This window comes from Alligator mississippiensis, chromosome 5, assembly GCF_030867095.1.
Source record: "Alligator mississippiensis isolate rAllMis1 chromosome 5, rAllMis1, whole genome shotgun sequence".
NCBI classification, from domain to species: domain Eukaryota; kingdom Metazoa; phylum Chordata; order Crocodylia; family Alligatoridae; genus Alligator; species Alligator mississippiensis.
Window position 1 is genome coordinate 187,884,369 of NC_081828.1, and position 24,094 is coordinate 187,908,462.

Consider the following 24,094-nt stretch of genomic DNA (forward strand, 5'->3'; position numbering starts at 1 on the left):
AGGGTGCCATTTTTGTTTCTTTACAGCAATTAGAAGCATCTATTCTAATCAAACTAAACCGTTTACTGAAGGCCTCTGTAGTTCATTCACAAATACAATGCCATCCAATACATACTGTAGTCTGTGTTATTTGTTAAAATATACAGTATAAGTAATCATTATGAATATACATTAGATGTAGGTACTCATTAAAAAGGTGCTGCCATACTATGTATACTGCATTAATAAACACAGTGGCTTAAATGGATTATTTGGATACAAATCTATATTCTTTACACAGCTAAAACTCCTGTAGCAGACATCATGGGCAGTTTTGAATATGCAGAGATCAGGTTTTGAGTACGACTGGAATTTCGTACTTCCTTCAAATTCCCTCTATACAACCAGTCCAGTGCGGGGTGGGGGGGCGGGGCAGGAGCTTAGTGTAAGAGAGAGAACTAAGCTCTTAAGGGTTTATTTGAATCAGGCTACCTGTTTTTACTTGTGACATCACAATTGGTAGCTGCAATGGAAATGATTGTGATGCTACAAACAATGCATTACGTTTTAATGTGGAAAACCAAAGTTTTATTGTAAATGTATGAAATTTAGAATGTGCCAACATTATACTGGGCTCAAGATATGACTCACTTTCAGTTGAACAATGAAAGCAGTCAAAAAGTACTTGTCATGCTGTAGCTGTAAATTGTTCTTAGTAATAAAAATGAATACATATAGGTGATGTAAAAGCCAAATTATTTATAAATAGTATTTATAAATTCATCAAAAAGTGTTCCATTAAAGCAGTTTTTAATATCTAGTCTAGGGTAATTCCCATCCTCATTTTTTCATCAAGTTTGCTTTAGAGATTTTCCATGCAAAATGTAAGTTCTCTACACATACAAGAAATAGGCTCTCTCTCAGTATTTAATAAAATCCTCATAGGAAAGAGATAAAAAATAACAACTAATAAGTAAAACTCATAGCTCTTTATTGAAGATTAAACTAAATGAAAAATTTATTTGAAAAAATATATGAATTATCCAGATGAAAAATTATTTAAATGCTACAACTTGATAAGATTCTAATACACTTGCATAAATTAATTTCTTCCTTTGAATAACTAGGACTTGTCATTTTCTTCTTTTAGCACTTATATTTTCTTCTTGATAAAAAATAATTTTATGCAAGACAGTCCTTATTTCTTTGGAATATAGATACAATGTGGATTCTCAATTAGCTTAATGTCGTGCTCCAGCTGTTTCAGATGTGATTCCAGGCGTTCTTTATGCATCCTCTTTGGTAGGGTGTCTATTTCTAAAGAAAGGCACTGAAACTCATGGTGTGTCTCTTCCCAGGCCTTTTTCAGATCCTAGATATATTACATGAAAAGGGAGCTTATGAAAGTAACTTATGTTATAATATATTTACAGCAATATAAACAGACATGTTACCCTCTCTTAAGTGATCACCTCCCTCAACACAATCAATAGACATTAAAATAATTGATAAACATCTGGATAAACTTTATTGGGCTCAATAACTGGGCCAAATCCATTAATCCCTTTAAAAGTCAACATGCTTACAGCAAAGAGGAATTTGGCCTGTTATACTAAAATACAATGAATGACCTAGATGAGGCATGCATTTTAATGGAAAATGAATGGTATGGCTTTAAAATGACATTCAGAAGTTATCTATCAGCAGAGAAAAGTAGTTGTCATGTCAGGCAGAAGGCACGGTAGATTTGCACCTTACAAACTAATTAAATCAGCTATGTATAGCACAAGCTTTCATTAGTCTCAGCAAACTTCATGAGATGCTGGCATTATAAAACTTTATGTGCTCAAATAGTGTACTTGTGTATGGTTGTGTTATGTTTGCATGATTATTTTTTAAATATACATAAAACAAATTTTAAAAAATTATAGCAATATGTGATTCTGAGAACACAATTTGAGCATAACTTTATCTGCTGTTTTGCAATGCTACTTTCTTTACGATCAAGGGCAGCAGAATACTTGCCTGTAGCTTCTAACACAGCATACATGACATTCTTTACTTTCTTGCATTTAATAATGATAACAAAGTATTTTTTAAACTTTTAGTTGTCATCCATTTATGTCATTTTGGGGTTTTTTTACAGCATGAACCACTGAAAAAGGCAGTTTTAACACCGACTAGAATAGCAGCTTATTGCAATTAACTTCCTCACAAGCAGTAGGGAAACCAAAAGGCTGGCTGTGATATTAGTTTCCCTCCAAAGCTGCTAGACACAATGCAATCGTGCTTGACCCACAGGCTTGGTTGCAAACTGAAGCTCTAACCCTATATAAAAATGAGAATGAAGGCTGTATCTGTGAGATGTACATACCATATATATTATAGAAATTCTAGCCTTTTGTCACATATACTTGCTTTGGGTATAATGTAACTATGTGGAATTTCAGATTTTTAAAAATCAGCTATTTCCTTTTATTTGCTGTATGATCATAAACCTTGCTTCTGTTCTCAGATATGTATCACCACATATTGTGTAAAACTTGATAGTGGTACATCCAACCCAATGGACTATCTTACAAGATTGGAATTCATGTGTATCTCCATGTGAGTGTGAGGCAGTGACTGTATAATCTAAGCATGCTAATCACTCCTGATGACACTGTAACTTTATAAATCATCTGACCCATAATCCTGTAAACATTTTGGAACAAATTTAAAATATAGTAGGGTTTTATCCAAATAACATCTGAAAATACTTTAACCAACTAAAACACGTTTCAGTTCATGTTCTCCTAATTGAAAAACGTAAGAGCATAATTTTTATCAAACAAAAGGAGTAACAACATCACAAGTACCAGAGTAAACAGGTGCTGACATGACTGTCACCTCAACAATAAATGCAATATATATTAATGTGATTTAAAAAAAAAATACTCACCACTTCTATCATCCATTGTATAAAAACAGAAAAAGACTGGCTTTCTTGTCTCTGACATATAATCTTTCCAGTATTGACAATGTTGCAATGGAATGTTACCTACTACTTTGGCCACATATTAAGAGTGTGACTTTACATGGTGACCTCACTGGTTAGACTAAGGACAGAAAGGGAGATTAAGAAGATAGTGACATGAACTTGGAAAAAAGAAGTACAGTTCTTTTTTCTGTAAGATTTCAGAGTAAGGACTTTCTGTCCTGTAGCTAGATCTGTGCCTCTCAGAAGCTTTATGGACTTTGCTTAAGTCCCATAAAGGCAAAGAGGTGCGCTCACAGGGCAGAACTGAAGTCCCAGATCAGAAGCACCTATAAATCTGAACCTCAGAACATCCTAAACTTATGAAATTTGAGACAGGTCAGATTTGCCCAGTTCTACTTATCGCTACTCTAGAGCTCCATCTAGTGAGGAAGTAGCCAACCCACCTGAAAAACTGTTTATTCATAAAACAATACTTTGGTACATTATATATTTTCATGTTATTTATATGGAAATAACAATCTAAATTGTCTTTTTTTCTGTATCAGTACGTAACCTACTACACAATGCATACCTGCAGGACATTTTCCCTTTCCTCATCAGAGATCCATTCCATGGTTTTTTCTCTGAGAGCCTCTTTGAAATAGGCATTATAATCTTCCTGTGCTTTCTTTACTTCCTCATTTCGCTTAATTATATATTTGGGAGTAATACCATAATCCTGTAAGGATAAAGGGAATTAAATCCCATTGACACATCTGAGAAAAAAATCAAAGATACTTCTATAACAAATATTATCTGTAATGATATTTAAGGTTACAATCAAAGTTGGTTTTGAGTATTATTTTGGAATATTATGTATTACCATTGAACAATAAAAAAAAAGTCAATGTTATCGTCTGAGGAGCATTAAGCCTGATTTTTGCATAGACTTTGAAAGAGTCTCTTCACCTGTATGTTTGGGGCTTCGAAATGCATGAAAGTAAAAACCCCAAAACTTCCATTCTAAGGACCACTATGAGATTGGCATATTAAACAGCTTTGTATCTGCTAACCACAGCACCACTTTTTCACATTTTTACATTATTAACAGTACATGCCACACTGTAACATTCGTTTTTGGATACATTATTTGAATTTTTTCCTATGCACAGATCTTTACTAAAACATTACATATCATGAAAAGGACTTACATATTTTAATATGGCATGTGTGCTAATGATGGGCTCAGTTATGACTGACAGGCAGAGTTGCACTGGGGGTGGTAGACTAAACTATCAGTTTCACTGGGCAGGGTTGAATTCCAAGGAGGGAAAATCCATTCAGAAGGTCACAGGTGTTCAGGGTGAACGCAGCCTCTGCATCATCCTTTACAATGATGCACTATGCTTTTCTCATTGCAGGCAGCCAGCTCTGCTAGAAAAGGTGGGATCATGGTCTTGGCTTTTCCCCACCAAATTTGGGGTGCCTTGTGACCCCAGGGATGCTGGACAGCATTACCACTATGCTTCACTGTCACTAAGGTGACATGAGGCCCAGGAGGATTTTTAGTACCTTTCCCTATATTTGCTCACTTGTTAAGCAATCAGGAATGCTCTGGCCCTAGAATTCTCTCTATATTATGCATAACAGATGAAAATCCTATTGATGTCAATGTGACTTCATGTATTGAACTATAATCCAATGGTTTCTGACCAGTATGATGTGGCACCCCAGGGTGAATTGAGATCCTTTCAAGGGTACTGTGGGGTGCCACACAACATTAGCACTGTGAGGTGTATAAGCAGGATTCACATAACAAACAGAGATTTCAAAATAAGGATCTGAAGCTATAAAAGCATTCTGCCCTGCTGTGATCTTTCTGATTTCTTTGCAACTTTTCTCTGTAGTCAAAAATACAAGTGAAAACTCAGAGGTAGCATTTTCCGAGGGGTACCTCAAATCTATCCAGCGGTGCCTTGAGTCCAAAAAGGTTGAGAATTACTGATATAATTTCTAAAGGATCTAACAAAGATGTTAGAAATATTAATGTAATGTCAAACATAAAATCGTGCAGAAACTAGTTGGTTAAACAATCATAAGTTACACAACTTCCTGTGTATATTTGTAAGGCTTTTCAAATTAATATTTTGTTCTATATACTAATGGAGGTCACTTCGCATATTCTGCTAGCTTTATGACCTGTTCCCCACTTCAGACATATCACAGATGCTCATTTGTATGCAGATGGGTGTGCTTGGCTAAAATGCACAGCTGCACAAACGGAATATTGTACTTCTTAGCCATACCCAAAATTCGTAAGTGAAGGGAGACTATGAAGATATTAATCCTGATCCTTTCATAAAGTTCCAAGGATTTATATGTGAATTAATATTTATGAACAGTGAGCTAATATATAATGATGAGGTATATGCTACCAGCACTTTGACAGACTGCATTTTGTGAAGATTATGTACATAGCAAACCAATAACCATCTCAATTAGCATTTTTTCTTTTTTCTGTAAAGGCCCTATAAAGGCAGAGGGTGACAGACATTTTTGTGCTTTATTCTTCCACCCATCAGTCAAAGTTCTGACACGTTAATTATATTTCCAGTGAAATAAAAGTTGGAGTTCTCCTGTAAACCTAACACTACCATTCCTTATAAAGGCTGATGTTTCTGTGGCACAATATGAGGTACTCATTTTTAACTAACTGGCAACAATCCCTCATTCTTGGCCTAGGACAGAATGAGAATGAGCGACTCTGAGCAAACTCTGTTCTCCACAGGAGAGTGGGTTATGCAAATTTTACATAGCACACAGAAACTGTATTAGTTACTGTAAAATGTAAGCAGTTATTTTACATCAAAACTACCATTATAGAGCCAAACCTATAGAGCCAAACCTGGGAAATGGAACAAATATGAGTGAAAAGCTTTTAGTACATCTGAAACTGTTATATAAATGAGGCACTGACTTGTGATCATGCCTGAGTGGCTGGCCCATGAGTGCTATAAGAAAGCAGCAAGTTGCTCCTCCCTCTTTCATATTCCTCTTTTGCTGTGGATGTACACATCAAAGATCCCCTCCTAAGCTAAAGAATGCTGTTGGAATGTGTTTTGGTCTGTAATTTACTAGGGTTTTAAAAGAAACAATGGGCAAAAAAGATGTCTACTGTGTGGAACTATATCATCTGCAGGGTTTGAACTGCAGAGCTACAGGACTACAGAAGAACGCTGTTGACCCAAAGAGCATTAGAGGGATCCTAGTGGTGTATTTTCTCATCTGTTTTGGATGTGGGGTGCTCCTTCCTGATACTGTTCTTTCAGATGGGGGTATGAGCTAATTGGGGGCATTAGGTCAGAGGAAATTGCTGGAGGAAATCTAAATGAACTATCTAAAAGGCCTACAAAGAATGGAGGATGGGAGTCAACTCCAAGGAGGATTATTCTGCACTGGTCCGGTCCTGTAGGGAGCTGACCAGGAAAGCCAAGGCTGCAACTGAACTCCAGCTAGCTTTGAGCATCAAGGACAATAAAAAGTCCTTTTTCAGATATGTGGGGAGCCGGAGGAAAAGCAGGGGCAACGTTGGACCCCTGCTGAACCAGATGGGGCAACTGACAACTGACGCCCAGGAAAAAGCCAACCTATTAAATAGGTACTTTGCGTCGGTCTTTCATCAGCCCCATGGGATGCCCATGCCCGCTACAGGGCCAGGAAGTCCGGGTGAGGGTGATCCCCTGCCCTCCATTAATGCTGACTTCGTGAAGAAACATCTTGAGAAGCTGGATACCTTCAAGTCAGCCAGCCCTGGCAATCTTCACCCCAGGGTACTCAAGGAGCTGGCAAGCATCACAGCCCAGCCTCTAGCGCGGATCTTTGAAAACTCTTGGCGCTCTGGTGTAGTGCCCGAAGACTGGAAGAAGGCCAATGTGGTGCCTATCTTCAAGAAAGGGAGGAAAGTGGATCCGGCTAACTATAGGCCCATCAGCCTGACTTCTATCCCAGGGAAGATCTTAGAAAAGTTTATTAAGGAGGCCATCCTTAATGGACTGGCCGACGCCAACATCTTAAGGGATAGCCAGCACGGGTTTGTTGCGGGTAGGTCTTGCTTGACCAATCTCATTTTCTTCTATGACCAGGTGACCTATCACCTGGACAAGGGAGATGAGATTGATGTCATATATCTTGACTTCAAAAAAGCCTTCGATCTGGTGTCCCATGATCGTCTCTTGGAGAAACTGGCCAATTGTCGCCTTGGGTCCTCCATGATCCACTGGCTGGATAATTGGCTCCGGGGTCGGACCCAGAGGGTAGTAATTGATGGAAGTCACTCATCGTGGTGTCCTGTGACCAGTGGGGTCCCCCAGGGCTCTGTCCTTGGACCCATACTGTTCAACATCTTCATTAATGATGTGGACACTGGAGTCAGAAGCGGACTGGCCAAGTTCGCAGATGACACCAAACTTTGGGGCAAAGCATCCACACCAGAAGACAGGCGGATGATCCAGGCTGACCTGAACAGGCTCAGCAAGTGGGCGGACGAGAATCTGATGGTGTTCAACGCCGATAAATGCAAGATTCTCCACCTTGGGAAAAAAAACCCGCAGCATCCTTATAGGCTCGGCAGTGCTATGTTGGTTAGCACTATGGAAGAAAGAGACTTGGGGGTCATCATTGACCACAAGATGAACATGAGCCTGCAATGCGATGCTGCGGCTAGTAAAGCGACCAAAACGCTGGCTTGCATCCATAGATGCTTCTCAAGCAAATCCTGGGACATCATTCTCCCCCTGTACTCGGCCTTAGTGAGGCCGCAGCTGGAGTACTGCGTCCAGTTTTGGGCTCCACAATTCAAAAAGGATGTGGAGAAGCTTGAGAGAGTCCAGAGAAGAGCCACGTGCATGATCACAGGTCAGGGAAGCAGACCCTATGATGACAGGCTGAGAGCCCTGGGGCTCTTTAGCCTGGAGAAGCGCAGGCTCAGGGGTGATCTGATGGCCACCTACAAGTTTATCAGGGGTGACCACCAGTATCTGGGGGAACGTTTATTCACCAGAGCGCCCCAAGGGATGACAAGGTCGAATGGTCACAAACTACTACAAGATCGTTTCAGGCTGGACATAAGGAAGAATTTCTTTACTGTCCGAGCCCCCAAGGTCTGGAACAGCCTGCCACCGGAGGTTGTTCAAGCGCCTTCATTGAACACCTTCAAGATGAAACTGGATGCTTATCTTGCTGGGATCCTATGACCCCAGCTGACTTCCTGCCCTTTGGGCGGGGGGCTGGACTCGATGATCTTCCGAGGTCCCTTCCAGCCCTAATGTCTATGAAGTCTATGAAATCTATGAAATCTATCCCTACCTCCTAAAAATAATGTATATTCCTCAAATTCCCAATGTTTAAGCTTGCTTTGGCAGTTGCACAGGGCCAGAACTTTAGAACATCTATAGTTGTTATTTTTGCATGCTGCCAACGTTCTTCTGACAATGGAAGCAAGGAAAGGGCAATGCCAATTTTCACAAACTTTTATTTGAACAAACCTGAAAAAAACAATCATAGACAAAGACACCTTTCTGATCCCAGTATTTTTCTGATGAATGGCAAAAATCTGCCGCAAACAAGAGAGGTGTTGGAACTTACCAAAAACATCACAAGTGTCTTTTATAATGAAAAGTGACAGGTGATCTAAAACAGGTACTTCTGTGGTAATCTAACAAAACATACCTTTTTTTTTATAAATTTTGGAACAAGTCCTGAAGTTTCAAGGAGATATTTGTCTCCTAGTCTCCTGTCAACACAAACAGGTTGATACGTCTTTGGCTTTCCCATAACAGCGTCAACTGCATTTGTACGTATAAAATTTTTTTTAACTTGCACACCTATAATTGGGTGATCTGTCTTCTGTGGAACTGGTGGTAATGTTGAGATTTTTTTAGAACCATGATCTTTTTGCCCTGTGGAATTAAGCATTTAAGGATCCTTGTTACAACTATAAAGAATTTACGTTTTCTGATGTCTCAAGAAACTGAAACAACTAAAAATGAAAACAACAATGAACAAAATCACTCAAAAGATGTAAACCAGTTAGTCAGCAACATAAGAATAAATAGGGAACTACTGCAGTAAAAAGCTACTATAAGTTTTTTGGATATGGGAAAAGTCCTAAACCTAAGAAAAGCTGTATAGTTTCCAGTCAGAATTTGCATGGTAAAATCCATGTATAAGTACCACCTTGTAAGACTTCTTCCATACATTTTCTGCTAACTGCAGTAGAATGATACTATTTAATATACTTAAATGGTAAGAAGCTAAGAATAACAGTTGTCTTTTCCTAAAGAATAAGGAGGTACTGTCATCCAAGACATTAACGGTTTTATGTATATTGTAATATCTTCAATTCTTTACAGATTCTTTTTACATATTATAGCATATAATACATACCTTTCTTGTAATTTTGTTCAACTTGATTGTCTCACAGGATTCTCCCTCTCAGATTTCAAACATCTAGAGTAAGACTGGCTGGGAGCTGTCAAAGCTCTAAAGTTTTATAGGATTTCACCTTCTCCCACTCCCCATACCCCGCAATGCAGGTAAATAAGCAAGTATGCATGGTGCAACGTAGTGGAGTGCTCAACTGTGGGTCCTTTTTGAGCAACAGAGGAAATATTCACCCATGTACAACCTTAAAGGCAAAATATTCTGAAGCTCCCAAACTCTGGAAGCAGATAGATGAGCATGAATCCTAAAAAACAATATCTTTATAAAGAAGCAGAATTACAAGGTGAATGATAATTTATCTTCAAAGATACCATCATCTAGGATTTGCACTTTCAGAGAGTAAATATCTTGAGAGATGTCCCTTCTAATACACAGATCTGTAATATACACTGCACTGGTCAGGGCTGAAAGTTTCTGCCCGTACTAATTAAATCAACAGTAGACTTTCTGCCTTTTCTTTTCTGAATATCAGAAAAGAGGGATCAGGTACCTCCAAAAACATAAGGGATAAATATGAAGAACCTCATTTATACATACTAAAAAAGAAAATTTGGCCAAGCTTTTTGAGCATTCTGAAAGGAAAAACAATTCTAAGCAATGGAGAATGAAAACTTCTTTATTTCAAAAGTGTAGGCCTGAGAAACTAAAAGAGGATTTACTCCTAGAGGAAGATTATGTGCAACACAAGTCATGCAACCATAAATCAGAAGGTATATATAGCTACCAGAATTAAAACATTCCTCTGGTTCATAGAACAAGCTGTTTTCTTGAATTTGATAGTGGAAGATAGGAAAAGACAGGTCATGACCTCCTAAATCTCAGCTATCAAGCTCCCATTAGTAAGAAATGGTAATGTGAATCCTTAGTCATACAAGTCAACAAGTAAGTGTGAAAAAACAAAAGTTTGACTGGATCTCAAATGTCTCAACTCTGCTCTGGGCAAAGCCCTAAGGATTTTTGTAGTGGCAAAGTTTAGAAGAAACACCTCACCAAGACAAGAATACATGACTAGTGAAACTGTACACTGCCCAAGCAAAGTATTCTTAGATAGATTCAGACTGCTGGCTACCTTACTTTTTTCCCTGTCTCTCTGAGTGTTTCTATATCCCTCACAGCAGCAATATTTGAAAACTAAATTGATTTTTTCAAAGGTGCCTAGTACTTTCAACTCCTGTTAAAAGCAATGGCTGTTGGAAGTGCCCAGCGACTCTGAAACTTGAGACTTAATGGACTTGTCTAAGGTCAAACAGTCTGCAGCAGAGCCAGAATGTGAATCCTTATTTCCTATGTCCAAACAGCAAGCCAAAGCTGCTGTCACCAGGAGCTCTCTTTCAACAAACAAGGCTAAGCCCATAGAAGGGCTTTTTTTTTGTACCTGAAGCCCAGTGAAAGGAGAAAGAAAAATATAAAAAAAAACGGACATTGTAAAATCATGAATGTTTGAAGGGAGCACACAAAACAGTCTCAACATATAGAAGCTACTTGAAACTTTCTTAAAGAACATTCAAGTTAGTAATGATGTTTTCCATACTGAGACTATCAATCCTAAAAATACATACTCTGTAGTAGTTTTGGTTCCCTTGAACCTTTCAGAAGAAAGTTTTTTGGAGAAGGTACTTCAACTTTTTCTGGTCCAATGGTTTTCCAAGGAGCTTTATTTTTCTGTGCCTCATACTTCACAGATGATCTAAATGTTGATATATATCTATAATATTAAAAAATAGAAAGACAAAAATTAGAAGTCAGACTACCAGTTAAAATTATTTTTCTGCTGAAAATATATTTTTAAGTCTTTATCTATAGAAAATATTTATATAAAACTATCTATATGCAGTTTGTTGCTCAAAACACTTGAGCTTTTCCTTATTAAAAGTATGATTAGACATTACACCATTATTTTATCATCATGATAAATCATTATGTTGTGCTGTATACTTTGCTCCATCTTCTTTTTAAACGACCTGCTTCCTGCAGCTATATTTAATGGTACTTGAATGTTTTCTGATCACTAGAATTTGCATGTTGGCTTCATTGTATTTTGTCCAATTATTATTGGAAATATGCTGCTAGTATGCTTCTACGTGAAAATTTCAACTATGTTCATGGAATTTTCCACATTTGAACACCGAGTCTAGGAAGGCTGTACACAATATACAGTACCTCTTCAAGCCCCGCAGCCCCCGACCACTCACGTCCACACATATTTATCAGCCAGTCATGAGCTCAGGTCCAGTGCAGAGCCAAGGCACGTGTGCACACACCCCTTCCTCAGGAGAAGTGGCTATGTCACCCCCTCCCATACTTCACCACCACACCCCTTCCCAATTCAGGTTAGTGCGCCTGCACTATTGGAAGTTATTAAGATTTAGAAGTTGCAGCTTTTCTCAATGGACAAAACACAAAGCCATACCTTGGATGTCATCATAACAACTCACATTAAGCTTATCAAACTTCACAGAGGATTAAATATTTTTATCGTTAACGAAAATATCCATAGTTACATTCAATAGGATGAAAATATATTTTAAAAGTATATAAAACAGGGCTTGGCAACTCCTGGCACACACGCCAGAGCCTGGCACGTGAAGGCATTTTGCTTGAAACATGTGCCTTGAAGTGGTCAGCAAGGGAGCTCCAAGCGACTCAATCCTTGTTGTAGTAGTGCAGCCCAGGCCCCTTCCCCATCATCTGTCCTGAGATGCATGTACACCCGCCACTGGAAATGAGCTAGGCCAGGGCTCCGCAGACACCAGTGCAGCTGCTTGGAGCCTTCCTGCTGCAAGCAGCCCAGGCTCTATGACAGGCAGCAGGGGTCTGCCCAGAGCCCAGGCTGGCTGTGACTAGCAGCTAGGAGTCTGAAAGCAGCTGCACCAGGGTCTATAGAGCCCCAGCCTGGTTTGTTGCCAGTGGCAGGTGTCTGCATGCCTCAGGACAAATGGCGGAGAAGGGCTGGGACTGTGGTGCCACAACAAGGATCAGGCCCCTTGTGTCTCCTCTGCCATCTGGCCCTGGCATGCCAATATCTTACAAGTTGAGACTGTGGGTATTTTAGGCACTCTGCCCAAAAAATGTTGCTGACTCTAATATAACATCTCATGCTTCAGAAAATATGCCAACTGAGTACTGATGAGAGTTGATAGAAGTATCTCTCTATAAATTATAACATTTTCATCTGCTATGCTGCTTCTTGTACTTTCCTCTGAAGTACATACTATGAGCTAATATTGGAAAATAGCCTAGATGGATCATTACTATAAGGCAATAAAGAAAATGATTTATTTCTGTATCACATATTTCTAATACAGCATAGGGGGGAAGATTATGAAATGCTGAAATGGCTGTTTTGCTACTGATTTCAACAAGTGCAAGTTAAAGCCCATAAAAGCTAGACCCAGAAGAATTTGTATGTTGTATGCTTACAATTCTGTTCTTTACATCTCTCAGGCAGAGTGACACCCTGCCTCTGCTTTGATGAAAAGCATAAATAAATGTGTATCAAAAACCTAAAGTGAAACAAAAAAGAAGACTGCATTTGTAGGTAAGTTGTTATAGTATCTATATTTTTGTTGACCTTGCTACAGGACATCACTGAGGTAAAAACTGAACCACAAAGGAGTATATTAGCCAAAATCCTGGACCAAACTGAGCAGCCTTTCCAAATGGAAAAAATAACCATAAAAATGTTACTTAAAAGTTTGCAATACATTTTAACAGGAGTTTTTTTTAAGTATAGCCTAGCTAGCTGAAACACAAAGAAGATAAGGAATGACTTTGATCATTCATGTTCAGGTGAGTAGGTGCTATAACAGCAACAGCAAAAATGTACACGGAAACAGAGGGCTAGTGATAGTACCTGTCTGTGTAAGGCACCTGTGATTATGAGGGAAAAGGAATCTTCCTTCTGCAATTTCATGACTGGAGAGTTAGAGATGTGGAGGCCATGTTTGTAACAGACTGTGTAGACATGTGAGTGTTCTTCATTTGGCCACTCTGATGGTGTAGATATGGGAAGGAAAAAAACAATGACTGTAGAAATGAGGAGGACTTTTCTCTCCCAGGGAAATGAGTTTTAGGGTGGGTGAGGTCCTTGCATGCGGACAGTCAGTTAGTGTGTGATAGTTTAGGAAGGGTGTGGCATATGGGGTTTTCTTTGTTGCCTTTTGTGGCCAGCCCTACCTGTCACTACTTAAATATCCAGATATGGCAGCTATACCCCTACAGTGACTTATAAGAATTTGGTGAATTAGCAAAGTGGACCTTTTAGTTGACATAAAATTGAGTATCTTTGTTCCAGTAAAACACACTAACATTTTGATTCACTTTGATAGCAGTGTGTTATGGATTAATGAAACAGACAAGCATAACAGCTACTTTTCATTCAGAATAAACACGAGGAAAAACACGCCTCACAACAAACAAACACATCACTCTCCAAACATAGGACATATGTGAATACACTCAGGTATTAGTATAGTGTGAGCAGAGGGATTTGGTGGGCATTGTTTTAGGTAAATGTGTGTGTTGGGGGAGAAACAAGAGGAACAATATGCAGAGACATGGACAGAGAAGCAAATCAGGTGGAGGAACAGAACTACTGGTACCATGACCCTGGCAAAGCCTAGAAAGAGAGCTCTTGGGTTGGGTACTGGCTGAAACAGACTTGGAAGTGCAAGCAAGGAAGTTATCGTTTTGCTTCCTCCTCTGCTAAGGAAAACAGCACTTTGTCCATTGTTTGTGAATAAACAGGACTTAATCTAAGACTCCTAACCCTCTCCTCAATTCCTCTTGCTAAACAGAACCATCTGCAAGACCCCCATTTTCTGGCCAGCCACTCAGGTCTCAGGCAGGGCTATCTGTATGAAATCTCGGTGCAGGGTGGATAAAAAGCAATTATTTATTTTAAAAAAATGATTTTTTAATTTAAATCAGATTTTTTTTTAAATTTAATTGTAGTTTTATTTAAGACGCTTGCTTTTTTAAAAACCTATATAAAGATGGCTTTAATTTAAAATATGTTAAAGCTCAAAGATATCATCGTGGAATAGGGATTATAACTTCTAATTATATACTATTTGAGACAATATATTCATGTAACCTTTTTAGAAAAGTTTTACAACATTGGTCACAGCAGGCCATGAACTATATTAGGGGCCCAATCTTATGGGGTTCCCAGGGGCTTCTCTATAGATTAGTAAAAATTAAAGAAAACCACTCTACCCAATGGCACGCAGTGGTCAGTCTAGAAGATCCCATTAAGGATCTCTGTCATGCTTCGTTTCAGTTCTCAAACTGTGGATTTGTGTCTCCAGAGATAACATCCTTGTTAACAGCAGTATACGGAGATGGGTAGGTAATGAGGTCTGTTATCTCTCATCTGCCCCATTGTCTCTCTGCAAGTCTGTGTACACAGAGTCAAGCCCTCTCTAAAAGTTTCAAGAAGTTCAATGAATAAAGGCTATCAAACAGCAAAAATGCATTTTGTAGAGAACAATGATTAAACCGAGGCTTCCTGACCAGTGATTCAAATTATGATTTAAATCAATTTGATTTAAATCAAATCCACCCGTCTCAGTGCCCCTAGACCATAACGTCACTTATACCAGGGCAGGCCCAGTACATTCCTCCGCTATTTATTGACAAAACGTGTCCTTGGTCGCAGCGATTCTCCGGATGAGAAAACAGCCCTTACACACGTACCGAGGCGGTCTGACAGCTTTCTCCTCCAGACGGGGCAGGAGGTTGTAGAGGTTCTCCTGGGCGCACACCTGTGTCATCCTCAGCTCTGCGGAGAACAGAAAGCGCAGGTGTGTCAGGATGCTCCTGCCGCCCCGCGCTCCCCACCCCGGTCCCTGCCTCTCACCTCCTCCTTTTCCACTCTCTCCTCCCCCCCTCCTCTATGTCCCCACACACTTCAGTCCACTTTGAACCGGCTCCTCTCTCTTCCTCCATCCCCTCCTCCCCCTCTGCGAGTCACCCCCTTTTCCTCCCCCCCATCAGACCCTCTCACCCCCGCAGGCCCCGCTCTGCCCTGCCCTGCCCCTCCCCGCGCCCATCGCACCGCCCCGCTCAGGCTCTGTCCAGAGAAAGAGACCAGGGTTTTGCCCACAACAACGCAGTTGCTATGGGAACCAGTTGCTTAGCAACACTCCCCCGGAAGGGAAAGTTCCCTTCCTCCGCCTACGGCCCGGCAGAAAATGGCAGAGGCGGGATCCAACAGGGAACGGACCAATCGGGAGCCCGCCTCAGCGCGCGTGCGCAAGAGGCCGCGCAGGCGCACTAGGTAGACTTGGAAAGGGGCGGAGTGGCGGCGGAGGAGGGGGAGCTGACGCAGTCGCGTCGCCCGAGAAAGAGGTGTGTGCGCATGCGCCGGGCCTAAGCTCGCGACTGCCTCAGAAGCATGCGCGGGCTGGGAGTGGGCGGGGCCGAGGGCTCGGAGAGGCTGCTGTGCCTGGGGTCCGGGTAGCACCTGCACACGGAGCCCCCGCCGACCTGGCCCCGCCCCTCCTCCCGGGTACGTGCGCCCCGCCGTGACGTGCGCGGGCCCCGCTGCGGGGGGAGGGGCGCCGCCCCCGCCCCCCTCCCCGCGCGTGGCTGCTCCCATGGCAACGGGGGGAGGTGTTGCCGCGGGGCTGCCCCAGTCCGCCGGGTGGGGCGTGGCGGGGGCCCGTTCCCGCCCCCCGCGGCCCCGGGGAAGGGGGCGCCCCGGTGGCCGCACTCCGTCACCGGCAGCTACCCCGGACCGGCACATGATCCTGCCCCTCCGCGTTGATGTGGCCTTTGGGGGTGACATCTGCGCAGCTGCCCCGTGGGGTCTGAGCAGGGGACTGCGGCCCAGGCACTTCAAGGCAGAGAAATGACTGGGACATGGACGGCTCGCTCCCTTTGAGGATGTGGGTCCAGGTGCCTGGGTGGTAATGGCAGAGCATCCGTGCACTCCGCAATGGTCCCTGCCTTCGTGTCCTCTCTGGCGCTTGCCTCTGCGCGGAAGAGGAAAGATGACCTGACCAGCCTCACAAGCCTAGTCCAGGGCTCCAGGCTTCCTTGTGAAGGGCACTCACGCAGTCAGTCATGGCCCAGCTTCGACCTCCAGCAGGGATCCTTGCCCATGAGTTGTTGTCGCTATGGAGCATGTGTTCAGGACCGTCTCTGCAAGGGCCTGATAAGGGAGGCTGGGTCTGCGGAGAACTTGCTGATATAGGAAGTGACATGAGGATGTGGATGCTTTCGTATTTCTACATTGGAAAAGGCCTGCTAGCAAAAGGGTGTTTTTTCTACACTTATTTAGTTTGGGAGCTGGTATAAAGGATGCTCCCAGAAGCACTCTGGCCAGTATCAATTCTGTTGGTTTGCCAGCTGAACACTGTTGTCACAGCCTTTCTAGTGTAGACCAGGCCTAACTCAGGACTTACCTGTATACAGAAGCAGTAGCAGCTTTTAAAAATAATTTTTACAACATTGTTTTTAACCCCCTTTGTAGACACGCATACTGGTATAAATGGGGCTTACACTGAAACAAACAAAATTAATAGAGACTTGTTTAGACTGAATGAGGAATTTCTGTGCACCAGTTTCTCTCGATCCATGTTTAAAACAAACCTATTTGTGAAACTGTTGCAACTTTGCGCACCAGGCCTTTGTTAATGGATTGTTGCCCTGAACATAAGGTGCCTTGATTCAGTTCCATATTGTATCAGACTAGGACGAGGTCCGTAATTGGGTGTTTCAAGAATAAGTATCATAACACCTAACTTTTAGGCATGTGACTCAAGTGGAATCCACAGCCTAGGTTAGGCATATAGGCCCCTTGCATAGAAAGTTCTTTGAAATGCAGATAAGGAGGTAATGATGAAGTCTATTCAGGAAATAAAAATATGCTGAAGTCTGTAGTTAAAGGAAGATTTAACATTTGAAACTGGAAAATCAAAATTGAATTTACACAAATAAACATTTCTATCCTTGTAACCAGCTGTGTACTGTGCATCAGCCGCAGGATGCAACTTTGTGCCTGTAATGAATATTAAATCTACTTTTCACATTTTAAAACAATTAAAAAGCAATGTATTCCACATACATATCCATCCATTTTCCCATGGAGGGATTTAATTATTTAAAACAGGGCTGTCTAACATGTGAGTGGCTGGGGGCGTGACCCTGGTCTGTATACTATGTGGCAGGTGCTTCCCCCCTACCCTCAAGTACTGCACTGTGCCATGGGTGCTCCACCATGGATGCTGCACTGTGTGACCTGCACACTTTGCTATGCCACACTGGCTCCCCCACCACCTACCACAATGAGTTTCCCCCTACTGATTGTGCTGTGTCAGGTCCCTGGGTGTCCCCTGAAATGCTAGGCTGCGGACTCCCTCACCCCTGCAGGCTGTGTTGGCCTATCCCAAGGGGCAAGAAGAAGCCAGGGGAAGGAGGGAAGTCTAAAGACTCCTGCAGCAGCTGTTTGGGGAGCAGTGGGGGAGTGGAGCCCCAATAAGGAGCCTGGGGCTGCAGGTTAACCCCTTGGGGGCCAAATGTAGGTTGCAGTTTGCCATTTGGACTACCCTTATTTACAACAACTACTGTATCTTTTTAGACTAGAGGCACTCTTTGGAAAATGCGGGCTCAGCTTTTAATAATTTGACTGTGGAAAAGAAATAAAATATTTATTTTGTTGCACTGAACTCAGAAAAACCACAACAGGTCAGAAGACCATGATGTCAAAAAAAGTTCTATTTTAAATCTCTGTTTATCTTGTGAATTGTGTAGGTGTTCATGCACCTAATAATGTTAATGTTGTGTGACACACTGCTGGATCCTTAAAAGGATCTTATGGTACCCCAAGGTGTTGCAGCACCCTGGTTGAGAATCACTGTGAGTTGATAGGAGAAATTGTAAGGGACCTCCAGAAGTCATCTAGTCCAACCCCCTGCCTGAGGCAGGATCATCCCTATCCAAACCATCCCATACAAACCATAATTTAAACTGTACATAAACGTGTTAAAGGTGGCTGCTTTGTGAAATAATAGATACAAGATGTTTGGAGACTGATCTTTTCAATGATAATGAGCCTGGAAGATGGAAGAGAGAATGACAGGAACAGGGATACTGCAGAATTTGTTCACTCCAAGAACCAATGAGGATCTAGTGGCTACTTCTGCACTTATAGCCACATAAGTTCAGATCTGGATGGTGCTCTAGTGCAGGTGGAACTAGTTGAGTACAGAGTTTAAAGGATTATTGTGATCCTGGTATGTACACTCAGGAATCTCTGGTGGAAGTTAGGAAGTCTGCATTTGTGCTGGTACAACTCTTAATGGAATACCATGCCCAATTCTTCTATCCTCAGTCTGAGAGTTGCAAGAATGGAGAAAGTGCAGAGAATACTCATGCGATTGATTCAAGGACTGGAAAACATATGTAGTGAATGATTCAAGGAAGTTAGTTTATTTAATTTATCCTGCTAATACAGAAAAAGAGCAAAACACCTCTTTTTATTAGAAATTGATTGGCAGCGTAGGTTATATAAAGGGTCAAAAACAAGTAGTTTAAAAATTCATGAAGTGTTTCAGTGTAACATGAAATGCAAGCAGTCATAATTCCAGCTACCAGAATGAATCCCTAAAATCTAGTTATTAGGAATGACTGCATCCATTTTTGGTTTTGAATCATTAGACCTGTTCAAAAACTGAACCCACCTATCCTGGGCAACCCTGGCTTATTTTAGCAAGTAACAGTTACTTTTAAAAAATGTTGCCATTTTTGTAGGTTTAGACCACTTGGTTTTAGGCTTAATATTCTAACTGTGTACAGGTTGTGGATAACTTAAAAATAGTCATCTTGTTAAGTTAGTTAATAGCTTTACCTGAAAAATGTTTAAAGATTGTTTTTGTTTTTTTTTATTTGGGTATTTTTTTTGACAGTTCTAATATTTTATTCTAGGCATAGTCAACTCTTGTGGTAGTTACTGTAATACCCAATAAGGCTACAATCTTGCAGGGAATTAATTTCCATGCAAGTCATTTGTAGCCAGCAGTACGCAAGCAATTATGTTTTGACTTTGTGAGCTTATAGAGCAGAAAAGTTTGCTTTCCATAATATCCTGCAACAATACTGATTATTTTAAATAATAAGCATTTTTTTTAGCTATTAAGTAGAAAATAATAAAGTGACAGACTTATTTTCCAGCATAAAATGGAAAGTGATCCTGAAGGGCTGCTTCTGTGCAAGTTTTTGCTGATCATTTCCTCTCGTGCAGATTTTGACTGCCCCCTTGAACACTATTCACCATTCCTGTTCTACAGTTCATGTTGACACTGGCATTGGTTTCTCAGAGCAAACAAAATAGCTCATTGTTGTTGGGAACTGCTTGATTTATCAGCATTGGAGAGCCCCCTAGCCCAATGGCTGTTTTGAGAATAGAGTGTTCACTGTATTCTCTCTCCAATTTCACTCAATCCATGTCAACTGCAGAGGAAATAGGATCCCATCTTAGGAGTACGTGAGATACCATTTGTATATTCTAATTATGCAGAATGGAATTGGATGAGCCTCTGCCAGTATTGCTACAGTAGTCTGAGTTGTCTGTAAATTTAAGTGAGTTTTCTAGCTTTTTTTGCTTTTTTTAAAATCAGAACCAGAGACCTCTAGCTGTTAGGCTGGTTTTTAGGATTTGGAGAAGATAATTTTTATTGCATGTTGTTCATAAGGGTGACTTGTATATGCTTTTATAAATAAGTCTGATGTTAATGACACAGAACCAACCACTGTTTAGGATCTGTGTATAAGCAACAAGTATGTATTAGTTCTTGTGGTAATATAGTATCATTAAGTTCTGGGATCTTTTCCAGCGGCCAGCAAGAGTTCTTATTATTCTGAGGATGTTGTCTTCCAGGAGTGTTATCAGTATGGACTATCCGGATACTCAACAGCTTCTCTTTTGGACCTGGTTCTAAGTAGTTCAGATGACAACCCTTAGCTATGCCCAGTGTTCAATATGGGACACACATGCAGAGATCAGCTTTCTCATATGGTATAATACAGACTCCATTTCTTCTAGGATAAGAGAAACAAAGGTTTTGAACGAATGGTAGTGTCTTCCACTAGACTAGAAGCTCTGCATGAATTCAGCATTTTTTTTATAAAACCATATTTTGCATGAAGATATAGTAAACTCATAGTTTCTCGTATTAAACTCAGGCATGATTATAACACTTGTCAATGAAATGGGAAGGCACAGTGTAGGAGATCAGGAGGAACTGTCTTGCTGAAAAACATGTTTTCCTCTGGTATTTTAGCAGACAGCCATAATTAGTTTTCCATTCTAATGGATTGGGTTTTCTCCCTTGTTTAATTTCATGTGTCTATTTGTACAAATGACTAATTCTGTATATATTTTTTTCTCTTTAAAGCACTTGAGTCACTTGTAAAATTATCTTGAAAAATCAGAGAAAAGAAGATGTATCACATTGTTCGATATCAGCATTTGAAACTAATAACCCAGAACACTGTTTCTAAGGTGCATTTAAAGTTGATTTTTCCAAGGACCCTGGCATTTGCACAACTGGGAAGGTCATGGATCTCAAGTCACTCTCATGCTGCAGATCAGAATATTATCCTGATGGGACCTCCTGGTGCTGGGAAAACAACAGTAGGGAGAATAGTAGGTCAAAAACTGGGCTGTCCTGTCATAGATGTAGACAACGATGTCCTTGAAAAAACCTGGAATATGAGTGTGTCAGAAAAATTGCAGGATATTGGTAATGAACAATTTTTAGAAGAGGAAGGAAAAGCCCTGTTAAGGTTTTCAGCATCTGGAAGCGTAATTTCCCTTACTGGATCCAATCCAATGCATGCTGCTAGTATGCAGCACATGAAGAAAAATGGGTTAGTTGTGTATCTGGATGTACCCACAAGAGACATAATAGATAGACTGGAATTCATAAAACTGGATCGTATTGTGGGTCAGGGGCCTCAAATTTCCATGAGAGACATACTTCAGTATAGGAAACAGTTTTATAAAAAGTGGTATGATATCCGGGTTCTTTGTGAAAGTGGGATTACAGCAGAGGCTGTAGCAGATAAAGTACTTGATGCAGTTAAGAGGTATCAAGACTCAGAAGCAGAAACTTTTATTTCAACCAGATATGTAAAATCTGAAAAATGTGATAAAAAAGAGCCTGCTAAATATTTCAGTGATGTTGTGATTGAGGGCCTAGCATCTGATGGTGGACTCTTTGTTCCTGAGAAGGGGCTTCCAAAATTAACTGCTGGAGAATGGCAAAGCTTAGTAGAAGCAACCTATGTTGAAAGAGCCCAGATTATATTGGAAAAATGTATACATCCTGCTGATATACCTGCTTCAACACTGGGTGAAATAGTTGAGATTGCTTATGGAGAGAATTTTACCTGTTCTAAAATTGCCCCTATTAGGCACTTGTCAGGCAACCAGTTTCTCCTTGAGTTGTTTCATGGACCAACAGCCTCATTTAAGGATTTTGCATTACAGCTGTTACCTCATATCTTTGCTTACTGTGTTCCCAGAAGCTGCAATTATTTGGTCCTAACAGCTACATCTGGAGACACAGGGAGTGCTGTCCTAGATGGTTTTAGTCGTCTTAATGATGCTGACAAGCAAAGAATTGTTGTGGCCAGTCTCTTTCCTGAAGATGGAGTGAGCCAGATTCAAAAATCTCAGATGATTGGCTGCCAAAGAGGAAATGGATGGGCAATAGGTGTCAAATCTGACTTTGATTTTTGCCAGATGGCTATAAAACAAATATTTACCGATTCTGATTATACTGGCTTTCTTACTGCAGAATATGGAACAGCTTTAAGTGCAGCAAACTCTATAAACTGGGCTCGACTACTTCCTCAAGTGATTTATCATGCCTCTGCCTATCTTGACCTCGTTCATCAAAGTATTATTGCTTTTGGGAGCCCAATAGATGTGTGTGCGCCTACTGGAAACTTTGGCAACATATTAGCAGCCTTGTATGCAAAAAAGATGGGAATACCTATCAGGAAATGTATTTGTGCTTCTAATGAAAATAATGTTTTGACCAGTTTCATGAGAACAGGCCTTTATGACTTAAGGGGCAGAAGGCTAATACGTACTTTGTCACCAGCAATAGATATTTTGAAGTCTTCCAACCTTGAACGACACTTGCATCTGATTGCTAATGGTGATGGACAGCTGGTGACACTATTGTTTAATAAGCTGGAAAATCAAAGCCACTTTCAGTTGCAGAATGAGCTACTTGAGAAGCTTCAGCAGGACCTGATGGCTGGGTGGTGTTCTGAAGAGGACTGTTTAACTGCTATTCACTCTGTATACAGTACTACTGGGTATATTTTGGACACACACACAGCTGTTGCTAAAGTTGTTGCAGATCGATTACAGGATAGAACCTGCCCAGTTATCATTTCATCTACAGCTCATTATTCCAAGTTTGCACCTGCTATTTTGCGGGCTCTGAGGATTGCAGAAATAAAACAGAATCCATTAAGTCAGCTTCACTTGCTGAGTTCTTACAGCCCTTTGCCTCCAGTCCACCAAGGCCTGTTAGAGACATTGAAAAAGAATGAGCTGCAGAAACATCAGGTCTGTGCTGCTGATGTGAATGTCCTGATGGCACATATAGAAACCTTAATACAAAACCGCTTCATGAAGGTTTCCTAAGTAAACTCACTAGGCATTTTCTGTGTCAATTTGAATATTTTCTTCGATAAAGATGCATGCTTTAATAAAAGCATCGTTCACGAGGCCTGTGCCCAGTTTACATTCAGAACACACATTCTCGTTTTCATTTTTAGCTGTAACATTTTAACATTGCTTGTTAAAAATGTTCACTGCATGTGAGAATTTGAATCCCTGTGAAGGTTCTGAAATGATAGCCCAAGACACTGATGTGCCTTTTTCCAGAACAAGTAGGCTAAGGACAGCAGCAGTGCCAACTTCTCCAGGCAATCCTTCTACTGTTCCTTGGCCTTGACCTGGAAGGAAGAAGGACTGCTAAGAAGAAAAGAAAAGGCAGCTGCTGGCACCTCTGAGAACAAGTGCAATGAGTTGTATTTTTGTTGTGTATGTAGTTTGTGATGTGAATGCTTGTCCACTGGGAATTTTTGCTAAACCCTTTAACTCATTTCACAGAGCACTGGAAAGCTGTCAGATGTAGTAATATATGAAGACTGTTACTAATATACTATACATTAATATTGCAAACCTTGAAGTGAAATTATCTACATCCCTTGAGCCATACAATCGCACAGTTCTTTAATATGTTCTCTCACTTTATATTGTCTTTGTATTGACTGTAGCTGAAGTTTTATATAAAAATCTTGCTCTTCATCAAACATCAAGGGTTTCACACCAACAGTTTGTATTTTTTTGTGTGAAATAAAAACCTTCACTCTATATCTTTTTAATAACTTTTTAAAGCATATTTCTTCCCATAATTCATTGCAGCTTCAACTTTGAGGGTTTTTATTTGAATTCACAAGTGCAGAAGAAGATTCTACACAAAAGTAATAGAAACTATCTTCTTGAATATGAAATAAAAATATTCAGTTCTTCAGTTTCTATCCTTTACATTTTAAACTATAAAACTTAAAGTATATGTTTAGGACCTCAATAGGCCTCTGGAAGTTTCTAACTTTATTTTTTGT

At 40.7% G+C, this 24,094-nt stretch overlaps 2 protein-coding genes across 4 annotated transcripts; one reads left to right on the forward strand and one right to left on the reverse strand.

Moving 5' to 3' along the window:
* Positions 1–953: 953 nt before the first annotated feature.
* On the reverse strand, positions 954–15,549 carry ENKUR (enkurin, TRPC channel interacting protein). The gene is made up of 6 exons (XM_059729089.1): positions 15,531–15,549; positions 15,137–15,221; positions 10,999–11,144; positions 8,666–8,895; positions 3,531–3,677; positions 954–1,351 (listed from the first exon to the last, which is right to left on the reverse strand). The coding sequence occupies exons 2-6, from the start codon at positions 15,211–15,213 to the stop codon at positions 1,178–1,180; spliced, it is 774 nt and encodes a 257-aa protein (XP_059585072.1). The 5' UTR covers positions 15,214–15,221; positions 15,531–15,549; the 3' UTR covers positions 954–1,177.
* A 181-nt stretch (positions 15,550–15,730) lies between these two features.
* On the forward strand, positions 15,731–23,843 carry THNSL1 (threonine synthase like 1). 3 transcript variants are annotated; one of them, XM_019497890.2, is made up of 2 exons: positions 15,731–15,790; positions 20,839–23,843. In XM_019497890.2, exon 2 carries the CDS (start codon positions 20,886–20,888, stop codon positions 23,106–23,108), a length of 2,223 nt encoding a protein of 740 aa, XP_019353435.1. In that variant the 5' UTR covers positions 15,731–15,790; positions 20,839–20,885; the 3' UTR covers positions 23,109–23,843. The 3 variants fall into 3 exon arrangements, with proteins under 3 accessions (XP_019353435.1, XP_006258463.1, XP_014464581.1); XM_006258401.4 differs by lacking the exon at positions 15,731–15,790 and adding an exon at positions 15,837–15,950; XM_014609095.3 differs by lacking the exon at positions 15,731–15,790 and adding an exon at positions 15,960–19,924.
* The last annotated feature ends 251 nt before the right edge of the window (positions 23,844–24,094 follow it).

What these genes read in the sequence shown, in the direction of transcription:
- ENKUR (XM_059729089.1), bottom strand. Translation starts at nt 15,213, where the DNA reads ATGACACAGGTGTGCGCCCAGGAGAACCTCTACAACCTCCTGCCCCGT. An exon ending in GGAACCAAAACTACTACAGA is followed by an intron (nt 8,896 to 10,998) that starts GTATGTATTTTT and finishes TTAATTCCACAG; the next exon opens with GGCAAAAAGATCATGGTTCT. An exon ending in AAAGGGAAAATGTCCTGCAG is followed by an intron (nt 1,352 to 3,530) that starts GTATGCATTGTG and finishes TAATATATCTAG; the next exon opens with GATCTGAAAAAGGCCTGGGA.
- THNSL1 (XM_019497890.2), top strand. Translation starts at nt 20,886, where the DNA reads ATGTATCACATTGTTCGATATCAGCATTTGAAACTAATAACCCAGAAC.